Raw genomic sequence first — 27453 nt, forward strand, 5'->3', positions numbered from 1 at the left:
GAAACTGAATCCCTTCCTTACACCTTATACAAAAATTAATTCAAGATGGATTAAAGACTTAAACGTTAGACCTAAAACCATAAAAACCCTAGAAGAAAACCTAGGCATTACCATTCAGGACATAGGCATGGGCAAGGACTTCATGTCTAAAACACCTAAAGCAATGGCAACCAAAGCCAAAATTGACAAATGGGATCTAATTAAACTAAAGAGCTTCTGCACAGCAAAAGAAACTACCATCAGAGTGAACAGGCAACCTACAAAATGGGGGAAAATTTTCGCAACCTACTCATCTGACAAAGGGCTAATATCCAGAATCTACAATGAACTCAAACAAATTTACAAGAAAAAAACAACCCCATCAAAAAGTGGGCGAAGGACATGAACAGACACTTCTCAAAAGAAGACATTTATGCAGCCAAAAAACACATGAAAAAATGCTCACCATCACTGGCCATCAGAGAAATGCAAATCAAAACCACAATGAGATACCATCTCACACCAGTTAGAATGGCAATCATTCAAAAGTCAGGAAACAACAGGTGCTGGAGAGGATGTGGAGAAATAGGAACACTTTTACACTGTTGGTGGGACTGTAAACTAGTTCAACCATTGTGGAAGTCAGTGTGGTGATTCCTCAGGGATCTAGAACTAGAAGTAACCATTTGACCCAGTCATCCCATTACTGTGTATATACCCAAAGGACTATAAATCATGCTGCTATAAAGACACATGCACACGTATGTTTATTGCGGCATTATTCACAATAGCAAAGACTTGGAACCAACCAAAATGTCCAACAACGATAGACTGGATTAAGAAAATATGGCACATATACACCATGGAATACTATGCAGTCATAAAAAATGATGAGTTCATGTCCTTTGTAGGGACATGGATGAAATTGGAAATCATCATTCTAAGTAAACTATCTCAAGGACAAAAAACCAAACACTGCATATTCTCACTCATAGGTGGGAATTGAACAATGAGAACACATGGACACAGGAAGGGGAACATCACACTCTGGGGACTGTTGTGGAGTGGGGGGAGGCGGGAGGGAAAGCACTGGGAGATATATGTAATGCTAGATGACGAGTTAGTGGGTGTAGCGCACCAGCATGGCACATGTATACATATGTAACTAACCTGCACATTGTGCACATGTCCCTTAAAGTGTAATAATAATAAATAAATAAATAAATAAGAAAATGAAAACACATTAATAAAGCAAGCATGAATAAACTTTTATAAAATAAAAATAAAATAAAAATTACCTATTTTGATAGAGATATAGTAGAACAAATATAGCAAAATGTTAGTTGATTAATCTTGATGGTGTGTTTATTGGTGTATTAGTTCATTTTCACGCTGCTTATAAAGATATACCGGAGACTGGGTAATTTATCAAGAAAGAGGTTTAATGGCCTCACAGTTTCATGTGGATGGGGAGGGCTCACAATCATGGCAGAAGGCAAAAGGAATGTCTTACATGGAGGCAGATAAGAGAAGAGAGAATCAAGCAAAAAGGATTTCCCCTTATAAACCCACCAGATCTTGTGAGAATTATTCACTAAACAAGAACAGTATGAGAGAAACTGCCCCCATGATTTAATTATCTCCCACTGGGTCCCTCTGACAACATGTGGGAATTATGAGGTTCAATATGAGATTTGGGTAGGGACACAGCCAAACCATATCAGTGGGTTTTCACTGCAGAATTCTTTAATTTTGTCTCTATATTGCAGCAGTTCATAATAAAATTTTTGAAAAATTAACCTAAGCTGTAAGTGTGTATATATATATGTGTGTGTATGTATATATATATATGTAAACAATCCAGCCATATATGTGTGAGTATATATATATGTGTGTGTGTGTTTGTGTGTTTTATAAACAATCCAACTCTGTCTGGTTCCATAAGCTTCCTTTGATACTCATGTGAATTCCAGTCAGTTTAGAAGATAATTACGCAGGGAGAAAAAGTTGCTTTCTTACTATAGGAAACTTAAACTTGGTCTCTTTTGATGCCATAAAATTGCTTGTTTGATTAAAACAAATCATCTATTAGTTTCAAACTTCTCCTTCTTCTAAGTAAGTTGAAGAGAAAATCAGACAATCCAGAACCACTAAATCTGAAAGTCTTAGAATCGGAAGTAATTGGAAAAATGATCTAGTTCATCTCTCCTCCCAAAGTTGAAATTTTCTTTAGAACTCTAAGATATTTATCCTGAACTTCCTTATATTATTTCTGCTCTCTGTAACTAAACAGTTCAAATAATATCTTTCTTCTCCATAGTGATGTCCTTGAGAAGATGAAGCCCATGACAGTAACACTCCCAAGTTTGTGCTTTTCTGAGCTTACATTTCCTACTGCCATAAATCTACTTCATGCTTTATGGTATCCAGACCTCACATTATCAAAGTTATCTTTTGGACATGCTCCAACTGATTCAAGTTTCTCTTATTTAGAGAAACCAGTCGTGAAGAAAATATTCCAATGTCTAATAACATTGAGCTTATGACCAACTAAAAATCCCAAGGTAATTTTCCCATGAGCTGCTGTTTGATGTAATAACTTGAAGCAACAATGCCAATTGTGTAATGTTATTTCTTAAACATGAGCTCTACTGTCTCCTGTTACCTCATAAAAATGCATTTCTTGTCATCATTCATCTTGATGAATACTGTATGCATTCATTACTACTAATGACCAATATTCAATGCATTTTTACTTGCTTTTAAAAGATAATTTAAGTAAATAATTGACACATAAATCACTTGAAAGTTTCTCTTGTGGCCATAAAAACTTGGAGAACAAATAATAATATTAACTGAAGATAAGCCATCCCTTAGTAATAAAAAAGTGAAAACTGAATTTACCACTTTCCCAGATGGGTTTCATCATTTTAATTTTCTTCTGGGAGGAAGATATCTAATAGGCACATATTAAACTTTGAATATTTATGGGAGTTGGGGCATGGAGCTAATTTTGAAAATGACAGTTTATTCAAGAAGCAGTACCTTCCAGTTTGTGAAAATTACTCTGTAATTTATTAAAGACAGTGACAGTGTTTGGCAGTTAGGGTGAAGAATTTTTCCAATATATAACACGGTGGTAGTGAGCATGGTTTATTTGAAGAGCACCTACTGCAGAGTTAGGCTTAACTCCACCCAACAGCCAAGTGTGAAACCACTGACGGTACCATGAGGGCTTTCATTTTCTTTCTCTTCATGCTCCTGGCCATGTTCTCAGGTAAGAAAGTCACAGTCAATAGCTTTCCTTCCAAATCTCAAAGGAAAGAATGAGAAATGTTAAGTGATTTAGCAATACTTTATCCAAAGATTTAAAAATAGGCAATCCATCAGACAGAGAAATGGAAGAAGGTAAATTTCCGACAAAATAAATGTAGATCTGGAGTCATAAAAATAGTGACTGAATGAAATAAGAGTGAATAGTTTGGTGTGACTGAAGAGAAATAGATACAAGGGAGTAGGAAAGGCAAAACATTAGACTGGAAAGATGAATTTAGACTAAGAGGCTTATGAGTTTGTGAATATGCAAGTTCATAATTTATAAGAAAATGGTTTTGTGATATGATCCTGGACTACATGGTCAAATAATAATGTGTTCAAATCTTGATTTTTTTTCCCATTCATGTGATTTGAGGAAACTTGTTTAACTTACTTGAATCTCAATTTTCTCATTTGCAAAATGGAAATTATTATTCTTTCCTATAGAGTTATTTCGGGAACTATACAGATAATAGCTTTAGTTACCATTACTTATGTTTTCTTAGGTACTTGACTCTCAACTTACTTTTCTCTATTCCTTACCTCAGTACAGTTAGGTGATTTTCAGATATGTAAATTTCTAGCTTTGAGATGTAAATTTCTCAAGATAATAAATGATACAGTTAATACATTTCTCAAGATAAAAATTATAATAATGAAACTGATTCTAATTTATCCCCAAATCATAAGCTCCCACTTGACCATCTTTCTTATACCTAGTGAAATGAAATAATAAAAGTAAAGTGCCTCAGACCCCCCACTTCTTATATTTGTAACATCAAAATAGTGTTTCTCTTTTCATTGGAAACACTGCAAAGCTGTTTCAGAGTTTTGAGTACAAGAGTGATAATATTCATCTTGTTAAGAAATATCAGTCTTGTGGTAATACTAAAAATGAATTAGATGTAAGAAAAGTTGTACAGTAATGCCACTGAGGAGCTGCTGAAGTAACAGAGTTAAGAAAAAAAAAGGGTGAGTTAAGAGATAGAATTAGAGAAAGGAGAACAATACGTGTATGTGTGTGTGTTTTAAAGGGGGAAAACAGATATTCAGATAAAATTCCTTTATAGAACATATATTTCATATTTCATGATGGCAGGTACTGTAACTGTTGTGACTTCAGTGCCTTGCTAAGTGCTAGAAGGTATTTTGTGATGGAAGAAAGTGTATTATATATGCAATGATTATATATATTGGAAGATGAAGAAGAGAGATGAATCAGAAAAGCAATACTAAGCGCATCCTAGAGTTTGTAAAATCAGAAGGGAAAAAATACAAAACAAAGCTGAAGATACTTATTTTCCAAGTTTTTAGCTTAAAAAATAGATGGTGAAACCACATTATAATATCTTAATTGTCTCTTATTACTCCAAAATTCACCCTTAGTTTTTATTTAATAAATTTACTTATCCATGTAAGAAATGATGTATTATTAGGATTTTCATTGATTCATTACTTACTTTAGCAAAAGAGGGAAATAAACTACTTGTTTATTACTAGAACACTGGCTAAATAAATTATGATAAGCCCATAAAATGGGATACTATGCAACCAACGAGGGGAAATAAATAAATATGCTCTATATGTATTGACGTAGTGAAATCTTCATTATATTGATTGTCCTTGGAGAAAACAAAGAGTAGAACTCTGTGTAGAGTGTGCCACCAATTGTGTGAATAATTATATTCATATATGTTTGTAAATACATAGGATATCCATCAAATAATTCACAAAAACCTGTAAATGTGATGGTGTCTTAGGCACTTTACTTTTACCATTTCCTAGGTAATAGGAAATAATTATGTCATCGTTAGGAAATTATTTTTGTGGGGGGTTTGGAGTGGGGGTACAGACAGGAAAGAAAAGGAAAGTAATTTTAAACTGTTTACTTTTTGCACCTTTAGGATTTGGCTCCATTTACTTGTGTCACCTGTTAAAAAAACTGAAAATCATTAATAAAAATATGTTACCAACTTTTTTTTCCTATTTCTTCCACATATCTACTTTAATTGATTTCTACTTGGTGTTAGCAACTGTTAATGAGCAATGTTTTATTCCTAGAACTGAAAGAATCCATACATGTACTCATCTCTCAGCTTAAAAAAATTATTTTTTCTCATTAATTTCTCTGGTTGAATCTTATGTTTCTTATGTACCTCCTCCTCCAGGAAGAAGAAAGGATTCCACACTCTCTGCTACCTTGATTAGGAGACTATTGTCTAGTTTACTCCTCACACGATAGCATTGATCATTCTACTATAATATAAAGTCCTACTTATTTGCCCCACTACTAGACTTCTCAGCTTCATGTGAGCAGGGCCGTGAATGTCTTGTTCATTCCTAGCTCTTTCTAAGCTTCTTTTATAATAACAAATTATTTAAATTTATATTTTTTTGTTAAATTGAATGAATGGCTAAGTTATACTCACAATCCATATCCACACTATACCACAGTTTAGTTAAGCAGGTTGCTAACTGCTAAGCATCTGTGTCTTGACTAGGACCTTAATCACCTGCAGTAATATACCATAGCATGCTCAGTGCATACGAATTGACTACCATTTGACTTTGCTTAAATTGACTTGAAGGTATAAATGTGTATATTTATGGAAATATAAAGCAGAGCAATTGAAAATTCAAGTGAGACCCTAAGTATACATCGAAATAATCAACATTGGAATGATTTAAAATTGCGTATATTGAAAAAAATACCAAAAAAACCTATGCAGAAAACAAAATGTAAGCCTAATTAAAATCTTTAAGAGAAATCCACATTAGGAAAGTGAATAAAGAGAGGAATTATCAAGCAAGAAGGAAAGGATGAGAAAAATATACACTTCTACCAAAAAAAAAAAAAAAAAGGAAAAGAAGCATAGCCCAATGCAATACTCTTATACTTAGCTCTAAAGTCATTCCATTTGTTTATTTATTGTTTTTTAGATCCTGCTCATTATGGAATGTAATCTGAAAAAACATAAAACATATACACATACACACAATTATATATATTTCATTAGGGCATAGGTGGGCTTCCAAAATAAGTTGGAGAAGCTATAAAACATAGGGTTTAAGAAATAATCGTGATATTTACCATTCTCTTGAGCAATTTGACCAAAATAGAAAGAAGAAATATAACCACCAGAGACAGCATGATTGATCCTAAGGCCTTTTGTTGGAAATGGTGAACATAAAGCTGATTGAAAGACACATGTTCTGAAGGAGAAAGGAAACATCTGTTTTAGGGATGGAAATGGAAAGAAAGATGGCTACAGATAACATGTATAGAGATGGAAGTGAGAAGAATAAAGTGGGGCTCACGTCTGCCAGCCTTTTCCTGTCTGGAAAGTTGATGGCGTTATCCGTAAAGTGAAGCTGGAAAATTAGGAATAAAGTACTTGGTGTGAAAAAATAAGTTTATAATGAGCATTGAGCAGAGCCAGTTTGATTCATCAGAAAACCATTTAAAGGAATTGGGGGTAGAATGAAGTCTCAATTCAAATAATTCAGACTTTATGATTTAGAAATGGGGCAAGTTGGATTGATCCTCTAATTTTTGAAATCCATGTAGTACAGTAAAGAAAACAAAGGAGGAACCCAAATATTCAGGATATGAGGAAGAATGAGAAGATTCTATCTTGGGGCTTGGTTAAAAAATCAAGAAAGCATTAAAAACACACTATATCTTGGACAAATGTTGTTGATTTAAAATTATTTAATGTATATAACTTTATTTTCATTTTTTTCTGGTTGTGTTATTATTCCAGCATCTTCAACCCAGATTTCAAATACCAGTGTTTTCAAACTAGAAGAGAATCCAAAACCTGCACTTATTCTGGAGGAAAAAAATGAAGCTAACCATCTAGGAGGACAAAGAGATTCTAATAAGCAAGGAGGGAGTTATACACAAGGAAATCCAGGAATATTTAGGCTTCAAGGACAACCAGGTTATTTTAACAAGCTAGAGAAACCAAGACATTTTAAGCAAGGGAGAGCAGGAGTTTTAAACCAGCCTGGGATTTTAAAGAATTCAGGAAAATCTAACCAAAAAGGGAATCCAGAATCTTCTAATAAGCAGGAAAACTCAGGATCTTCTAGCCAACTAGGGAGACCAGGGATTTCTACCCAACAGGGAAATCCAGGGTCATCTGGCCAACAAGAGAAACCAGGGTCATTTAGCCAGAAAGTGATGGTGGGGTCATCTAGCCAACAGGGGAAGCCAGGATCATCTAGCCAACACGGGAATCTAGGGTCATCAACCCAGAAAGGGAATTTAGGATCTTCTAGCCTACAAGGGCATCTGGGTTTATCTAGCCATCAAGGGAAGCCAGAGTCATCTGGCCAACAGGGGAAGCCAGGGTCATCTAGCCAACAAGGAAATCTAGGATCTTCTGGCCAACAGGAGAAGCCAGGATCTTCTAGCCAACAGGGGAAGCCAGGGTATTCTAGCCATCAAGGGAAGCCAGGGTCATCTAGCCAACAAGGAAATCTACATTTATCTAGCCAGCAAGGGAATCAAGGACCTTCTAGCAAACAGAGGAAGCCAGGTTCATCCAGCCATCAAGGAAATCTACGATTATCTAGCCAGCAAGGGAATATAGGATCTCCTAGCCAACAGGAGAAGCCAGAGTCTTCTAGCCAACAAGGGAATCTAGGGTCATCTAGCTATCAAGGGAAGCCAGTGTCATCTAGCCAACGAGGGAAGCCAGTGTCATCTAGCCAACAAGGGAAGCCAGGGGCATCTAGCCAGCAAGGAGATCTAGGATCTTCTAAGCAGCAGGGGAAGCCAGGATCATCTAGCCAGCAAGGAAATATAGAGTCATCTGGCCAGGAATGGAAGCCAGAGTCATCTAGCCATCAGAGAAAATTAAGGTCATTTTACAACCAACGACAAAGAAAAAATATCGACAGCACTTTTGATGGCAATATAATGGACTTTGAGGTTAGTGCTAATAACTTCTTTTTCTCAGTCAACTTGACCCAGCAATTCTCTTTTCCAAGACTTAAAATGCTTTAAAAACCACAGTGTGTTAATGAAAAGTCACTTGCAATGACACTGATTAAACAAAATGAGAAGCACTTTGGAGCTGATTATTTTCATGCATAACACTTATGATTATTAATGAATGTACTGCCCTTCTATTCTTTCATTTCCCTCTATTATTTTCCACTCAAACCTCCCTATCTATACTAGAATAACTCAGATCCTCATCAACTGAGCCCACATCTTTGCCAGGTTTAACTTTCATGTCCATTTTTATCCCATCCATAATCTATAAATCACTGAAGTAATATTCCTAAATCAAAAATCCTCTCTGATATTTTAGACCCCTGCTTGAAATTCCCCAGTGGCTTCATACTACCTAGAAGATGTAACTTAAACTCCTAAACATAGAATTTACAGACTTTCATGATTATACTGCATACTGTTTAGCCTCATTTCATGTCACTGTTGCTTACACACCACCCATGTCATACAGAGCCCTTTGATTTTCCACTCATGTATTCCTAATACTAATGATTTCCTCTATTACTAAACTCACCTTAACACTTTGTAATTGTCTATTATCAGCTAGATAATGAACTTCTTGAAGAAAGTACCATGTATCCCCAGAACCTAGAATAAGTGTGGCATGTAGTAAGTTCTCCTGAACTGCATGTTAGATGGATAGATTAATGCCTGCTACTTGGAAGCTACCATTTCAAATAGGTGAACATCTATCTGATCCACATGTCTCCTGTATTCCCTTTTGAATCCTGCTGCGCTTTTACTTTCACTTGCCTGCCTCTCTTCCAACAATCGGCCTCCTAATCTATTTAACAATTGCTTTGAATACTCCGTTTGATACTCACATTCAAAACAGTTTTCTAGAACACTCTTATCATCTTAATGGAAACTATTTTTTTACCTCATAAATTTTCATTCCTCACAAGCCTTCCAGATGAAAGTCATTTGTTCTCTTAGTCATTATCAGTTGGCTGGCATGAAGTAGTAATCTCTCAGAGAGACTCCCTACCATTCAGATCTTAATGACATCACCAGCAGGTCTCTGAGTTTTTAGGATGTCACTTAAATTTTTGCAATTTTATATTTATTCTAGAATAGGAGAAATAACCATGTCCAATTAACACAGTATGTGTGAAATAAATTGATCATCATGAAAGGGTTGTATGATTTGGAATATATGGAGGTATTTTTTTTATCTCCCTACAACATCTCAGCTCTGAGAATACCACATCCTCTATCAAAAATGTCTCATCATTCTCATTAATGACTCTGTTCTCACCTGCTAGTCAAAGGGTACTTATATTCACAGGCTTTTGCCATTTAGCTCACATCCAAAGAAAATGCATCAGGTATTATTTAAATAAATCCTGCATAATCCTACTTCCTGTATAATTTTTTTTCATGGGCATACCAAAAAAAGGGAATCAACAAATTATGACTGTATGCGTTTTGCATTTGCTTGTATGACTTTTCCCTGACTATTGTTTGTCCATGTAGAGGAAGAATTGCCTCCAGAAAATTAAAATGGAGGCAGTCTGACATATAGTAAGTGAGTAGTTTCCAAATATTTTCCTTGATTCTGTGGGTATCTTTTCACATCATTGATTGCTTCCTTTCCTGCGCAGAAGTTTTTCAACCTGATGGGGTCCATTTTTGCTATGGATTGTCTGTGTTAGTTAGGTATTTCAACCTGATGTGGTCCATTTTTGCTATGGTTGTCTGTGTTAGTTAGGTATTACTCAAGAAATCTTTGCCAGTCCAATGTTCAAGAGAGTTTCAACACAGTTTTCTTGTAGTAGTTTTATTGTTTGAGGTCTTATATTTAAGTCTTCAATCCATTTTGAGTTGATTTTTGTGTATGGTGAGAGATAGGATTGTGGTTTCATTTTTCTGTATATGGATATCCAGTTTTCCCAGCATCATTTATTGAAGACTGTCCTTTTCCCAGTGTATGTTCTTGGCACCTTCACCAAAAATGGGTTCACTGTGGACATATGGATTTATTTCTGGGTTCTCTATTCTGTTCCACTGATTCATGTATCTGTTTTTATACCAGTACCATGCCATTTTGGTTATTATAGCTCTATAGCATAATTTGAACTCAGGTAATGTGATTCCTCAAGTTCTCTTTTTTGTTTTGTTTTCTTTTGCTTATGATAGCTTTGGTTATTCTGGGTATCTTTTGTCTCCATATAAATTTTAGCATTCTTTTTTCTATCTCTGTGAAGAATGTCATTGGTATTTTGATAGGGATTGCATTGAATCTGTAGATTGTTTTGGGTAGTATAGACATTTTCACATTGATTCTTCCAATCCATGAACATAAAATGCCTTTCCATTTTTTAGTGTCCTATTTAATTTCTTGCACCAATGTTTTATAGTTTTTATTGTAGAGATCTTTCACTTCTTTGGCTAAGTTAATACCTAGGTATTTAATTTGTAACTAAGGTAAATTGAATTACTTTCTTGATTTGTTTTTCAGATTGTTCACTATGGGCATAAAAAATGCTACTGATTTTTCTGTGTTGATTTCCTTTCCTGCAACTTTACTGAATTTGTTTATCAGTTCAAATAGCTTTTTGGTGGAGTCTTTAGGTTTTTCCAAATATAAGATCAGATTATGTGCAAACAAGGATAATTTCACCTCTTTTTTTCCAACTTGGATGACCTTTATGTCTCTCTTGTCTAATTGCTTTAGGAGGACTTACAGTACTGTGTTGAATAAAACTTGTGAAAGTGGGCATCCTTGTTGTGTTCCCAATCTTGGAGGAAAGGGTTTTGGTTTTCCCTCATTTAGTTTAATACTAGCTGTGAGTCTGTTGTACACTGCCTTTATTTTGTTGAGGTATAATCTTTCTATATCCAGATTTCTAAGGCTTTTTATCATAAAGGGATGTTGAATTTTATCAAATGCTTTTTCAGCATTAGTTGAAATGATCATATAGTTTTTGTTCTTTATTTTGTTGACATGACGTATCACATTAATTAATTTGTGTATGTTGAAGCATCCTTGCACCCCTAGGATAAACCCCAGTTGGTCATGATGAATGATCTTTCTAATGTGTTGTTGAATGTGGTTTGCTAGTATTTTGTTGAGAATTTTTGCATCAACATTTATCAGAGCCATTGGGCTATAGTTTTCTTTTTCTGATGTCTCTTTGTCTGGTTTTGGTATCAGGATAATACTGGCCTCATAGAATAGGATTGGAAGTATTCCCTTCTCTATTTTTCAGAATAGTTTGAGTAGAAATGGTATTAGATCATCATTAATTGTTTGGTAGAAATAAGCAGTGAAGCCATCAGATCCTGAGCTTTTCTTTACTGAGTGACTTTCTACTATGGCTTAATCTCGTTAGTTGTTATTTATCTGTTCAGGTTTTGGATATTGTCATGGTTCAAGTTTAGGTTGTTTATGTCTAGGAGTTTGTCCATTTCTTCTAGATTTTCCAATTTATTTGCATATTGTTGCTTATAGTAGTCGCTAATGATCCTTTGAGTTTCTGCAGTATTGTTGTAATGTCTCCTTGTTCATCTCTGATTTTATTTATTTTTGAGCTTCTCTCTTTTTTTCTTAGTCTGGCTAACAGTTGGTCTATTTTGTTTAACATTTCAAAAAACAACTTTATGTTTTATTCATCTTTTACGTTATTTTCTTCATTTCTAATTCATTTATTTCTGCTTTGATCTTTACTATTTCTTTTCTTCTACTAATTTTGGATTTGGTTTGCACTTGCTTTTCCAGTTCTTCAAGATGCATCATTTGGTTATTTACTTGAAGTCTTTCTTCTTTTTTGATGTAGGTCCTTATAGCTACAAACTTACCTCTTAGTAATGCTTTTACTGTATCCCATAGGTTTTGGTATGCTGTGTTTCCATTATCTCTTGTTTCAAGAAAATTTTTAATTTTATTTTTAATTTTTTCATGGACTCACTTGTTACTCAGCTATATTTTGTTTAATTTCCATGTGTTTGAATAGTTTTCAAAATTCATCTTATTAATGATTTCTAGTTTTATTACACTGTGGTCAGAGAAGATGGTTAACATTGTTGCAATATTTTTTGAATATTTTAAGACTTTCTTTGTGAGCTAACATATGGTCTATCCTTGAGAATAATTTATCTGCTGAGGAGAACAGTGTGTATTCTGCAGCCATTGAATGAAATGTGTAAATATTTATTAGTTTTATCGGTTCTATAGTGTAGATTAAATACAATATTTCTTCTTGTGTCTTCTGTACGGAAGATCTGTCTAATGCTGAAAGCGTGGTGTTAAGTCTCCAGCTATTATTGTATTGGGATCTCTCTCTCTTTAGCTCTAATAATATTTTCTTTATATATCTGGGTTTTCCAGTGTTGAGTAAATATATACTTATAATTGTTATATGCCCTTACTGAATTGACACCTTTGTCATTATAGAGTGATAAAAAGAGAAAACTCTTTTTATAGTTTTTATCTGGAAATTTATTCTGTCTAGCTACTCCTGCTCTTTTGTGGTTTCCATTGGCATGGCATGGGGTATTATTTTTCATCCCTTTATTTTCTGTCTATGTGTATCTTTATAGGTGAAGTGTACTTTTTTTTTCTTCTTTTCTCCTTTCTTTTTTTGGGGGGGCGAGGGGACAAACTCTCGCTGTGTAGCACAGGCTGGAGTGCAGTGGCGAAATCTCAGATCACTGAAACCTCTGCCTTCCAGGTTCAAGTGATTCTCCTCTCTCAGCCTCCCGAGTAGTTGGGATTACAGGCGTGTGCCACCACGCCCAGCTAATTCTTGTAGTCTTAGTAGAGATGGGTTTCACCATGTTGGTCAGGCTGGTCTTGAACTCCTGACCCCAAGCGATCTGCCTGGCTTAGCCTCCCAAAGTCCTGGGATTACAGTCTTGAGTCACCATGCCCAGCCTGTGTATATCATGAAAAGTCATTGTAGTTATTATTTTTGATTGGTTCATCATTTAGTCTCTCTTCTTAAGAGTAGTCTATACACCGCAATTATGATGTTATAATATTCTATGTTTTCCTGTGCATTTACTATTACCAGTGAGTTTTGTAATATGTGGCCTCTTGTGTCCAACTTCTTTCACTTAGAAAGATGTTTCTGAGGTTTATCCATGATGTAGCATGTGTCAGTAGTCCCATTCCGTCCCTGGACCCACTAACTCTCTCTCACACTCCTCTCTGTAGTTCTAACCAACCAGGAATCTAATGTCTGTCTCTATAATTTTGCCACAAACTCTTGTATTCTTATCAAGATTTAGTAGAGTTTTAGGAATAAATATTTCTCCATTTGCTGTATGCCCTCAGGACTGTTTTCAGAAACAAAAATATTTAAACAGAATTTTCATCAATTAAATGCTTGTTTCACTGGGAAGAGAGTCCTCTGAATCGTTCACATTGCCATTCCACCCATTGTGGTTTTTATTTGCTCCTTCCAAATGACTAATGCTTCTGATTGTTGTCTCATGTGCACACAACCATTTCTAAATCTTCATAGTAAAATGCCTGTTCCTATCTTTTGCCAATTTTTTTTCATTTGTCTTCTTATTACCGAGTTATATGGGCTGTATTTCATTGTACTCTATTTTTGTTTACCAGATATGCTACTTGTTTTTATCACACCGAAAATAGAAATAGGAGTTTTTTTCCTAACTATTAATCTCTTTAATGAGATTAAGGTCTTAAAAGAAAAATACTTTTCTTGAAAGATTTACTTCTTTATTCCTCATCTTTTGATATTTTGCATAAATTTTTCACTAGAATCAGGTCTTCTTTTCTAATGCTTTTCTTGTGTTTGAATTTTTTTCAATTGAGGGTCAACCTTATAAAATTTTCCCATCATGGGTGGTCTCTTTATTGATTCTGGCACCATTTTAAGCTAGAAATAGAGGCACTGGCAACTAATGGACAATTTGGGCTTATTTCTCATTATTGTCTCTTTTACAACTTTTTTTCTCTATACCGGAAAAAACATACAGGTATTCAATTTATATTATCAAGCTCAGTGATCATCTACCCCTCACCACCTGGGGTTCAATAAAGGCACTCATACGTGAGAAGAAGGAAAATGCCAAGATGGGCATCACCAGGAAAGCTCTGGTCATTTCTGGGATTCAACTATTTGGCCACCATCCAGGGACCTGCTCCTTAAGGCCTGTAAGGTTGTTGGCAGTTATCACCTCACAACTCTATATTCAGACCATCTTTCCAAACACAATATTTCTGGGATTTCTTTCAGTCTTATCAGTCACTTGACCAAGGCAAAGAGGTGAATATGGAATGATATCAGAGGGAACTCAGCGGTCAGAGATGGAGAACAATATCTAGAGAACAATAGGGAATATTCCACTGCCAATACTTTTGTTTTTCAATATCAAAAGAAAGTTGACCATATAACCACTACTCCATTAATCACAACAGAATTTAATAGCAAACAAGCAATCAAGATGTGTTTATCATGCAAATCTTGAAAGTGAAAAGACTTTTCATCTTTATTGTATAGACACGGAAAGAATTCTCTTAAAGCCTTTTGCTTTAAGGTATTTAATTTTTTCCAAAAAAATGAATTAACCTATCAAGTTTAATAATTTAAATTAGTTTATGTAAATACATCAGGACAAATAAAAAGTACTATTAAATTCAAACAATTCAATATTCAAGATAAAACAGTAAACAGAAAAAGTATGTTTCAAAAAAATTTAGGAACTATCTCCTAGCTATGTAAGTTTAATCAATTAAAAAGGCAAAAACTTATCTAATGAGAACTATAAACAAGATTATATATAATATATATACATGTGTATATATATGAAGGTATATATACATATATATTCATATACATACATGCATAAGTATATATACATGTGAGTGTTACAAAACTCTTTACTTACAGCATTTTTTAAGTAAAAATTAAGTATAATTTTATGACCAATGTTTTAAAAATAAACCACTGAAATATCTAGCATATATTAAGCTATTAATATATGCTTTGTTTTTTTAAGTTTAAATCTTTCAGTTAAATGCTAGTATTTTCAATTGTAATATATAATCCCTCTTTGAGCAATTAATTTACTATTTGTTCTAACTAAGGTTTCATAACTCCTAGATATATCTTACTCTTGCCCAGCTCATATAAAGGCTATAAGAAAGTTTCCTACTGGACATCAGATGAAATCAAACTGTCAACTTCACCAGAATGAACCAGAATATTTCTATTAAATCAATGTATGTCAATTTTATTTGATTATCCAAATAATTTCTGTCCTTAAACTTTTAAATTTTATTTGTTCTTATGATTATAGTCATTAAAATATTTGTCTTCTAGTGATACCATGAGTTCTTATTATTTAGCTTCAACCTGCAAGTGAGAAAATGTGGTATTTACTTTTCTGTTCCTGCATTAGTTGTCTAAGGATAATGCCCTCCAGCTCCATCCATGTTCTTGCAAAAGACATAATCTCATTCTTTTTTATGGCTGCATAGTATTCCATGGTGTATATGTACCACATTTTCTTTAATCTGTCATTGACAGGCATTTAGATTGATTCCATGTCTTTGTTATTGTAAATAGTGCTACAATGAATATACGCATGGCTGTGTCTTTATGATAGAATGATTCATATTTCTTTGGGTACATACCCAGTAATAGGATTATTGGGTTGAATGATAGTTCTGTTTCTGGCTCTTTGAGAAATTACCCACTGCTTTCCACAATGATTAAACTAATTTACACTCCCACCAATGGTGTATAAGTATTCCTTTTTCTCTGCAACCTCACCACCATCTGTTATTTTTTGACTTTTACATAATAGCCATTCTGATTGGTGTGAGATGGTATCTCATTGTGGCTTTCATTAGCATTTCTCTAATGATAGGTGAGATTGAGTTCTTATGCTTGTTGGCTGCGTGTATAAGTCTTCTTTTGAAAAATGTCTATTCATATGCTTTGCCTACTTTTAATGGGGTTTTGGTTTGTTTGTTGTAAATTTGTTTAAATTCTGTATAGATACTGGCTATTAGCCCTTTGTCAGATGCATAGTTTGCAAATATTTTCTCCTATTCTGTAGGTTATGTTTACTCTGTTGACAGTTTTCTTTGCTCTGCAGAAGCTCTTAAGTTTAATTAGATCCCACTTGTCAATTTTTGCTTTTGTTGTGATTGCTTTTCTATTTGATGTTTTATTTTCAATAATGAATTGTTTGAATTTAATTGTACTTTTTATTTGTCCTGATATATTTGCATACTAATTAAAATTATTAAACTGGACAGGTTAATTCATTTCTTTGGAGAAAATTAAATACCTTAAAGCAAAAGACTTGTGATTGCTTTTGACGTCTTTGCCATGAAATCTTCGCCTGTACCTACGTCCAGAATAGTAGTGCCTAAACCCCAAGTCCTCTAGGGTTTTTATAGTTTGGGGTTTTACATTTAAATCTTTACTCCATCTTGAGTTGATTTCTGTCTATAGTATAAAGTAGAGGTTCAGTTTCAATCTTCTCCATGTGGCCAACTAGTTATTCTAGCACTATTTATTGAATAGAGAGTCCTTTCCCCATTGCTCGTTTTCATTAGCTTTGTTGAAGATCAAATGGTTGTACATGTGTGGCCTTATTTTGGGGCTCTCTATTCTGTTCCATTGGTCTATGTGTCTGTTTTTGTACCAGAATCATCCTGGTTTGGTTACTGTAGCCCTGTCATACAGTTTGAAGTCAGGTAACATAATGCCTTCAGCTTTATTTTTTTTTTGCATGGGTTGCCTTGGCTATTTGGGCTCATTTATGGTTCCATGTGAATTTTAAAATCGTTTTTTCTAGTTTTGTGAAGAATGTCATTGGTAGTTTGATAGGAATAACTTTGAATCTATAAATTGCTTTAGATAGGACAGCCATTTTAACAATATTCACTCTTTTTATAAATGATCATGGCATGTTTTTCCTTTTTTGTGTGTGTATCATCTCTAATTTCTTTGAGAAGTGTTTTGTAATTCTCATTGTAGAGATCTTTCACTTCCATGGTTAGCTGTAGTCCTTGGTATTTTATTCTTTTTGTGGCAGTTGTGAATGGAATTGCATTCCTGATTTGTCGCTCAGCATGACTGTTTTTCATTTATAGGAATGCTAGTGATTTTTTATGTTGATTTTGTATCCTGAAACTTGGCTGAAGTTGTTTATCAGCTGAAGGAACTTTTAGGCCAAGACTATGAGATTTTCTAGGTACACAATCATGTCATCTGAAAACAGGGAGAGTTTGACTTTTTCTCTCTTCCCATTTGGATGCCCTTTATTTTTTTCTCTTGCCTGATTGCTCTGGCCAGGACTTCCAATACTGTGTTGGATATGAGTGGTGAGAAAGGGCATCCTTGTCTTGTGCCAGTCTTCAAGGGAAATACTTCCAGCTTTTGTTCATTCAGTATGAGTTTGGCTATGGGTTTGTCATACATCCTTCTTATTATTTTAAGGTATGCTCTTTCAAACTTAGCTTTTTGAGAGTTTTTAACATGAAGTGATGTTGAATTTTATCAAAAGCTTTTTTGCATCTATTGAGATAATTTGTGGGTTTTGTCTTTAGTTCTGTTTATGTGATAAATTATCTTTATTGATTTATGTACGTTGAATCAACCTTGCATCCCGGGATTAAGCCTACTTGATCATGGTGGATTTGCTTTTTGATATACTGCTGGGTTTTGTTTACAAGTATTTTGTTGAGGATTTTTACATCAATTTTCATCAAGGATATTGGCCTGAAGTTTTCTTTTTTTGTTGCCTTTCTGCCAGGTTTTGGTATTAGGATGATGCTGTCCTCATCAAATGAGTTGGGGAGAAGTCCCTTCTCCACAATTTTCTAGAATAGTTTCAGCAGGAGTGGTACCAGCTCTTTGTTGTACAACTGGTAAAATTCACCTGTGAATCCATCTAGTCCTGGGATTTTTTTGGTTTGTAGGCTATTTATTACTGATTCAATCTTGGAGCTCATTATTGGTCCTGATTCAGTCTTGGGAGGGTGTATGTGTCCATTTCTTCTAGATGTTTAGTTTGTGTTTATAGAGTGAACATAGTACTATTATATTGACATTTTTCTTCCTGTGTGATCAGAGGTAACATGCCCTTCATCATTTTTAATTGTGTTTATTTTGATGTTCTCTCTTTCTTTCTTTATTAGTCTAGCTAACAGCCTATCTATCTTAGTGTTTAAAAAGAAACCCAACTCTCATATTTGTTGATCTTTTGAATGTTGTTTTGTGTGTCAATTTCCTTCAGCATAGCTCTGATTTTGGTTATTTCTTGTCATCTGCTAGCTTCAGAACTGATTTGTTCTTGCTTCTCTAATTCTTTCAGCTGTGATATTAGGTTGCTAGTCTGAGCTCTTTCTAACTTTTCAATGTGAGCATTTAGTGCTAAGAATTTTCCTCTTAACACTGCCTTAGCTGTACCCCAGAGTTTCTGATATGTTGTATCTTTCTTCTCATTAGTTTCAAAGAGCTTCTTTATTTCTGCCTTAATTTTATTATTTACCCAAAAGTCATTTTGGGAGTATGTTGTTTAATTTCCATGTAATTGCATTGTTTTGAGTGATCTTCTTAGTCTTGACTTGTATTTTTATTGTGCGGTAGCCCTAGAGTGTGTTTGTTATGATTTTGGTTCTTTTGTATTTGCTGAAGATTCTTTTACGTCCAATTATGTGGTTGATTTTAGAGAATGTGCCATGTGGCAATGAGAAGAATGTATATTCTGTTGTTTTCAGGTGGAGAGTTCTGTAGAAGTATATCATATCCATTTGGTCCAAAGTGGAGTTCCAGTCCTGAATATCTTTGTTAATTTTCTGCCTTGATGATCTGCCTAAAAACTGTCAGCAGAGTGTTGAAGTCCCCACTATTATTGTGTGAGATTCTCTGTCTCTTTGTAGGCCTCTAAGAATTTGCTCTATGAATCTTTGTATTCCTGTGTTGGGTGCATATATAGTTAGGCTAGTTAGGTCTTCTTGCTGAATTGAACCCTTTACCATTATGTAATCCTCTTTTTTTGTCTTAGTTAATCTTTATTGGTTTAAAGTCTGTTTTCTTTGAAATTAGGGTTAAAACCGTTGCTTTTTTCTGGTTTCTTTCATCCCTTTATTTGGAGTCTGTGGGTGTCATTGCATGTGACATTGGTCTCTTGAAGACAGCATACCATTGGGTCTTGCTTTTTTATCCATCCTGGCCCTCTGTGCCTTTTAAATGAAGTATTTAGCACATTTACATTAAAGGTTAGTATCGATATGTGTGGATTTTATCCTGTCATTGTGTTGCTAGCTGGTTATTATGCTGACTTGTTTGTGTGGTTGGTTTGTAGTGGCAGTGGTCTGTGTGCTTAAAGGGTGTTTTTGTATAGACTGGTAACAGTCTTTTCTTTCCATATTCAGTGCTCCTTTCAAGATCTCCTGTAAGGCAGGTTTGATGGTTAAAACAAAACAAAAACAAAAACAAAGAACCTCCCTCAGCATTTGCTTATCTAAAAACAATCTCATTGCTCTTTGGCTAAGGAAGCTTAGTTTGCGTAGATATTAAATTCTTGGCTTAAGAATTTTTCTTTAAGAATGTTGAATATAAACTCCCAAACTCTTCTGGCTTATAGGGTTTCTGCTGAGCAGTTCACTGTTAGCCTAATGGGCTTCCCTTTGTAGGGAAATGGCGGCTTTTTCTTGCTAGCTGCCTTTAACATTCCTTTTTTCATTTCAACATTAGAAAATCTGATGGTGATGTGTCTTGAGGATGATCTTTTTGTGTAGAATCTCACAGGGTTTTTCTCTGTTTCCTGAATTTGACTGTTAGCTTCTCTAGTGAGGCTGGAGAAGTTTTCGTGATGATATCATGAAATATGTTTTCCAAGTTGTTTGCTTTCTTCCTGTCCCTTTCAGGGATGCAAATGATTCACAGACTTGTCTTCCTTACATAATCCCACATTTCTCAGAGTTTTTGTTTCTTATTTTTTATTCTTTTATCTTTATTTTTGTCTGACTGTCTTATTTCAGAAAACCACTCTTTAAGTTCTGATGTTCTTTCCTCAGTGTGGTCTATTCTGCTGTTAATATTTGTGATTGCCTTGTGAAATTCTCATCCTGTAGTGTGTTTTTTGCTCTATCACATGAGTTAGATTATTTTTTAAATCGGCTGTTTCATCTGTCAGCTCCTGTACACTTTTGTTGTGATTTTTAGTTTCCTTGGATTGAATTTTGGTCTTCTGCTGAATCTTGATGACCTTTTCTATCCAGATTCTGAATTATATTTCTGTCATTTCTCCAGATTCTGGAGAGTTCACAAGGACCAGGGGCCTGGAGACAGCAAGGACAAGTGTTGTGAAACAGCAAAGACCACAACCCACCCCTCCTACTTGGAGCTCCAACCCAGGGAACTGCAAAGCTACTACTGGTTTGATACCCCTGGTTGGGGGAGTGGCTGGAGACTCAGCCCAGGAAGGATCCACCCAGTGAGAAGATATGGGATAGGGGACCCACATAACAAATAGTCTGGCTACCTTTGTGTAGGGCTGCTGCAGTATGCTGGGAGTCCACCACACTCCCTAGTCACCTCAGATTTTCCAGTATCTGAAGGTATCAACAGTGAAGGCTGTCAAACAGCAAAGATAGTGGCCTGCACCTCCCTCTGAAAGCTCTGTCCCAGGGAGGTATGGACTTGTTGTCAGCCCAAACACACCTGCAGGATGCGGCTGGAGACCCCAGTCAAGAGAGGCCACCCAGTGAGGAGAAACAGGATTGGGAAACTGCGTAAACAGGATTGGGAATCTGGCTGCATTTTTTGTAGTGCATCTGTGCTGCACTGGAGGCCTACTCCAGCCTCCAGTCACCTCAGACTTTCCAAAGCCCAAAGGCAAGAACAACTAAGGCTGTCAAACATCACAGATGGTTATCTGTCCCTCCCTCTGGGAGCTTCATCCTAGGGAGGTATGCAATCACTGTCGGCTGGAGTTTGGATGACTGGAGACCCCAGGTGGCGATTTTGCCCAGTGAAGACAAATGGGATCTGGGTTCCATGTGAATAAGCAGTCTAGCTGCCTCTCCATAGAGTTCCTGGGCTATGCCCTGGGACCACTCCAGTTCCTAATTGCCTTGGACTACCACTTCTTTGGGTTGGGGAAGCTCCCTTGGCTCTGGGTCACTCCTGGGAGGATTGTCATCCTGCCTTGCTTTTCTCCCTTCCCCATAGGTTATTTCTTTGATGAGTCCCAATGTGTGTACCTGGATCTTTCAACTGAAGGTGCTATATTTATTATTACTTGTCCCTTCCTTTTCCCTTCATGAGAGTGGCACACATTAGCTCCTTCTAGTTGGCCATCTTGGCCAACCTCCTCATAATTGTTTATAGTTTCATATTTTCTTTTTCTCTCTCAAACTCTACAAGTACTTGACCAAAGGATGAAATTTTTAATTTGGTTTTAACTTTATTAATTTGAATTTTAAATCAGCAGCAGAAAAAGCTGAGCCCTGGGGCAGAGTGCATGACATTTTTATGTGTGAGGATTATCTGGAAAGAGGGGGCTTATAGTGAAGAGAGAGTCAGAAGCTAAAGGTTCCTGTCTTGCCTCCCTATATGTTTAACATGTAATAGGTGAAATTTCCCTCCCTACTTTGAGCCTTCTGCTCCCCCCATGTCCAATGAAATTAACCTCGATTAGGGCTCTAAATTTTTATTCAGCAAAACAATCCTTTCCTCAAATAAATCATCCTCAAAACACCTGTATATATAACAGATTAATATGCCTGAGAGATGAGGGTCAGGCTGACTTTGGATAAGATTGGAATCTTACAACTGGATACTTTTTTCAAACCTAACACACACTCTACTCCACCCACAATGCTTTCACAGATTTTTTTGTAGTCATTTTTGTATTACTGTTTTAGATTTGGCAGACTAGCTCTAACCTTTTATATTTCCCCTCTTTCCTTTTTCCTTCCATTTGAAACATGGTATGTCTAAGAAACTTAACACTTTTTTTTAAATTGTATTAATTTAAATCTAAATTGTCACAGGTCCTTTGGCTAGTGACTACTGTGTTGGATGTGCGGGTCCTCAGTTCATCACATGAAACTGAGAAAGGGTACAAGCTTTATTTCTGAAAGCTTTTTTTCTGAAAGCTCTTTCCTGAGACACTCCTGCTCTACTGTGCCTCCTGTAGTCCTGGTAGGCTAACTCTCTTCTGCTTTTCCTCCTTTTACAACTGCTGCTCTCAGTTCCCAGAACCTGAGTTTATTCTACTCCATTATTTTATTTTATTTTATTTTATCTTATTTTATAATTTTTTGAGACGGAGTTCCGTTCTTGTTGCCCAGGCTGGAGTGCAATGGCGCTATCTTGGCTCACTGTAACCTCCACCTCCTGGGTTCAAGCGATTCTCGTGCTTCAGCCTCCTGAGTAACTGAACCCCATCATTTTTCTGCTGTTTTTCAATCATAGGTTGCTTCCAGGTCCCATCTGCTCTTGCATATGGAGCCACTTCTAATTCTTGAATTTCTCAAATACCTCACCTATTACAATTTCTTGTGTTTTCCTATCATTTCGATTCTCATTTCTTCATCTTCTCTTGTCTCCCGTTGTATTCTTCTTCAAAAATGTTCTCACAGCTTTACTCTTTATACACCCTCAAAATCTTAAAATGGGGTCTTAAAATAGAAATCATAAGGCTAAAATAACAGATTCTTATGACAATAAGATCCAAATTCTAAACACGACCTAAGGCCATGCCAGACAAGGGTCAAATCATACACCCCTACAGGTCACTCTGACCCAGTGTATTGGTTAACAGACTTCCTGATTTTAACTTAAACATTCATTTCTGCTGACTCCATATATTTAGACTAAGCTTTATTCCTTTAGCCAATAGCAAATTAAATAATTTCTGAAACCACATATGACCTGTAAGCCATTTCAAGATATCCAATCTTTTAGGCCAAACCAATATATACAGTTCATGTATTAATTTATGACTTTGCCTGTAACTTCTACTTTCCTAAACTGTAAAAAACAGAGTTGTGACCTAACTGCCTCAAGACATCACACTCAAGGCTTCTTAGGTTTGTGTTGCCCTCTGGCTGTGGTCACTCATGTTGGCTCACAATAAACCTCTCTAAAATATTTTACATTGTTTGGGTTTTCCCGGAACAAGTCAAGTAATAAGAGTGCTCCCTACTGAATTAATAAATATATAAGTATTTTGCATCACTCAATTTATTTGAGAAAAGAAGATATTTTACACTGAATATTGCCTTAATCACTCTTCCATTCAGGAGTCCTAGTGACTTCTTCATTGTCTAAATTTCAATCTAGGGAACATGAGGATGGTAGCCTAAATTTATTGAACACTGATTATTCACCAGGCCTTGCAAAAAGTGTTTTAAATCTGTTATTACACTTACTTTTCTCAAAACTAGTTTGAAAAAATACAGTTATCTTCTCTTCTTTCTATATGAGAAAACTGAGGTTTGAAGAGGCTAAAAATGTTTCTTAATTCCTGAAAATTGGTTAATGATGGTGCTGTTCCTGACCTCATTCTTCTGACTTTAGAGTCCATATAATTACTTGCTGCAGTCTACAATATGGGTATGTGAAAACTCCTTTTCTCCTTGCAGCTGGATTGTGAGAGATATAATTCAAGGCACAGGAACATCTTGACATTCTGAGCTAATCCTCATCTCTGTGTGTGGTACAGATAGAACAAATCAGGATAATCCTAGCCAACTGTCCATGGAAATCAAGTGAGGATATTAATAGGAGTATGATGTACAGTATAGGCTAATTATGCATGTCTACTTAGAATTCTTGCTTTTTAGAGCAGGAAGAGAGCAAGTCAACCACCCCATTTTACAGATGGACACACTGATCTCCAGAGAGGGAAATGATTCCTTACTCATATTCCTTACTCATATTCCTTACTCATAATGATTCCTTACTCATGTACATTAGAACTAGATCCCAGGTCTGCTGACTCCCAATCGAGGGCCCAAGTAGTATTGAGGTCTGCATCATGAGACAGTCAACTGTCAGGTTGTGGACCTGAGACACAAGGTGCATTATATTTCTACTGAATATAATCTTAATCTCATCAGATTGTCTAAATATAAATTCTTTCCTTTTTCAGTGATTTTGTCATCTGTGGCAACTTAGTTTCCTTCTTTTTAGCTAACCTTGGGAGTGACTTTGGCTTATGATGACTTTTCTAAGCCTTTGACAGAGACAGTTCGTGTGTCCATGATTAAGCCATAAAAAGGCTTATTGGTGTCAGTCACATTCAGCATGAGTATACTCTCTGACCTTCTTTGTTTGAGGAGTATTTTGGACTAGAAGTTCTTTCTGGTGTTTTCTTTTGAGGCCTCCCAGTTTCTCTGATCTATCCTGCTCCTACCTCGGAAATTTCTCAGTTGACTGGATCCTTTCTCTTCCTCTTCTCCAACCCCTGCTGACTGTATGCTCCACTACTATGACACCAATTCTGTCCACTTTCTTCCTTATTGATATGAACATACTAACTTTAAGCCCTCTGCCTCCAATGGGTTCAGTTTTTGAGAAATTCAGAAACCCCAAAAGCAACCACGTGTGGCCAAAGCCATTTTCTCCATCAAATTATATGTTAGAACAAAATATTATATTAAGAGTCCTCCATAATATTAGAGGAAAGTTTTCACCCTCATTTAAGCAGATAACCTTAATATGTCCAATCTTCCAGAGAAAGAATTCTAATAAAAATGTAAAGTGGGAACAGATGAGAACCAACTTTATACAAATTAGTAAGTTTTATGCTTTTGTATTTGTACCTAACTCATTACTAAAATTTTTAAGTGAAATCTGTAAGGTTTCTATTTGTGTCAGTCTATATGTTTATACATGTTTGCTATGTATATCTGACATTTTTCTACCCCCAGATGGTATTGTCTTTTTTGTTTGTTTGAGACAGAGTCTTACTCTGTCGCCAGGCTGGAGTGCAGTGGTGTGATCTCGGCTCACTGCCAACCTCTGCCTCCTGGGTTCAAGCTATCCTCCTGCCTCAGCCTCCTGAGTAGCCGGGACTACAGGCACACACCACCATACCCAGCTAATTTTCTGTATTTTTAGTAGAGACGGGGTTTCACCATGTTGGCCAGGATGGTCTCGATCTCTTGACCTCATGATCCACCTGCCTTGGCCTCCCAAACTTTTGGGATTACAGGTGTGAGCCACCATGCCCGGCCTGGTATTGTCATATTAATTTATAAAATATCTGTATTAGTCCATTTTCATACTGCTGATAAAGACTTACTCAAGACTGGGCAATTTACAAAAGAAAGGTTTAATGGACTCACAGTCCCACGTGGCTGGGGAGGCCTCACAATCATGGTGGAAGGTGAAAGGCATGTCTCACATGGATGGCAGCAGGCAAAGAGAAAGAGTGAGAGCCAAGTGAAAGGGATTTCCCCTTATAAAACCATCAGATATCATGAGACTTATTCACTACCACGAAAACAGTTTTGGGGAAACCAACCCCACGATTCAATTATCTCCCACTGGTCCCTCCCACAACATGAGGAAATTATGGGAGCTACAATTCGAGATGAGATTTGGGTGGGAACACAGCCAAACTATATCAATCTCTTAAAAAGAATTCTATTCTAATAGGCTTAGAAAAAAATAAGCACTTCCTTAAAACTCCCAGAAATTTAGTAACTAATCCAAATGTTTTTCAAGGGTATGTAATTTGTATAAATCTTTGATAAATAAGACAGATTTGATAGTATTGGCTAAATAAAATCAGATATGTGACTGAGTTGTCAGCATGAAGTATAATGGAGACATACATTTTATTCTACTTGGGTTTACTATCCAAATAAGCTAATATTATATTTGATAGGTGTTGAATATTATAAAACTTATAAATCTGATTTTAATCAAAGTGAGTAATTATGCTAACAACTTTTTTTTAGTGATGATTATGTTTTCAGCTAACATTTACTCAATGGTGAAAACTGAAAGTTTTTCTTCTGAGATCAGGAACAAGACATGATACTCACTTTAACCATTTATTTTCAATGTAGTACTGGAAGTCCTAACTGGAAAATTAAGCAAGAAAAATAAATAAAAGTCACCCAAATAGGAGAGAAAAAAGTAATCCCTAAAGACTTCATCAAAAAAAAAAAATGTTAAAACTGATAAACAAATTTAGTAAAGTTGGGTGCAGGATAGAAAGTCAACATATAAAATCAGTAGTGTTTCTGTATACTAACAACAAACTGTTTAAAAAGTAAATCAAGAAAATAATCACTGCCATGGTCTGAATGTGTCCTCCAAACTGTGTGTAGAAAACTTAATCCCCAATGTAACCATGTTGAGAAGTGTGGCCTTTTGGGAGGTATTTAGGTTATGAGGGTTTTGTCCTCATGAATGGATTAATGCCATGATAAAATGGGCTTCAGGGAATGGGTTCATTCACTTTTATACATACATCTTCTGCCATGTGAGGATGTAGAAAGAGTAAGAAGGCCCACATTAGATGCTAGTACCTTGATCTTAGACTTCCCAGCCTCTAGTACCATTAGAGAATAAAGTATTTTCTTTATAATTTATTTATAGCAGCACAAAATAAACTAAGATAATCTCACTTACAATAGCATAAAACAAATAATAAAATACCTAGGAGTAAGTTTAAACAAAGAAGTGTAAGATAAGTATACTGAAAACTATAAAACACTGATGAATGGAATTAAACACAAGTAAATGAAATATGTCCCATGTTCATAGATTCAAAGAATTAATATTGTTGCAACATCCTTATTACCCAAATCAATCTATAGATGCAAAGCAATCCCTATCAACATTCCAATGTCATTCTTCACAGAAGTAGAAAAAAATTTCTGAAATTCATATAGAGTAACAGAAACCTCAAAGAGCCAAAGCAATCTTGATCAAAGAGAACAAAGCTAGAGGACCCATGCTATTAAATTTCAAAATATACTACAAAGCTATAGTAATCAAAACAGCATGGAACGACCATAAAAGTAGACACACTAAACAATGGATAGGATAGACAGCCCAGAAATAAACCCACACATATATGATTTTCAACAAAGGTGCCAAGAATCTACAATGGGGAAAGAACAGTATCTTCAATAAATGGTGCTGGGAAAACTGGATATTCACATGCAC

The 27453-nt window shown here is 35.6% G+C and overlaps 1 protein-coding gene across 1 annotated transcript; it reads left to right on the plus strand.

Moving 5' to 3' along the window:
- The first annotated feature begins 3207 nt into the window (after nt 1-3207).
- MARCOL (MARCO like) lies at nt 3208-10181 on the plus strand. The gene is made up of 2 exons (XM_063811814.1): nt 3208-3256; nt 7059-10181. The coding sequence occupies exons 1-2, from the start codon at nt 3208-3210 to the stop codon at nt 8306-8308; spliced, it is 1299 nt and encodes a 432-aa protein (XP_063667884.1). The 3' UTR covers nt 8309-10181.
- The last annotated feature ends 17272 nt before the right edge of the window (nt 10182-27453 follow it).

The sequence above is a fragment of the Pan troglodytes genome, chromosome 4 (assembly GCF_028858775.2).
Source record: "Pan troglodytes isolate AG18354 chromosome 4, NHGRI_mPanTro3-v2.0_pri, whole genome shotgun sequence".
In the NCBI taxonomy this organism is placed as follows: domain Eukaryota; kingdom Metazoa; phylum Chordata; class Mammalia; order Primates; family Hominidae; genus Pan; species Pan troglodytes.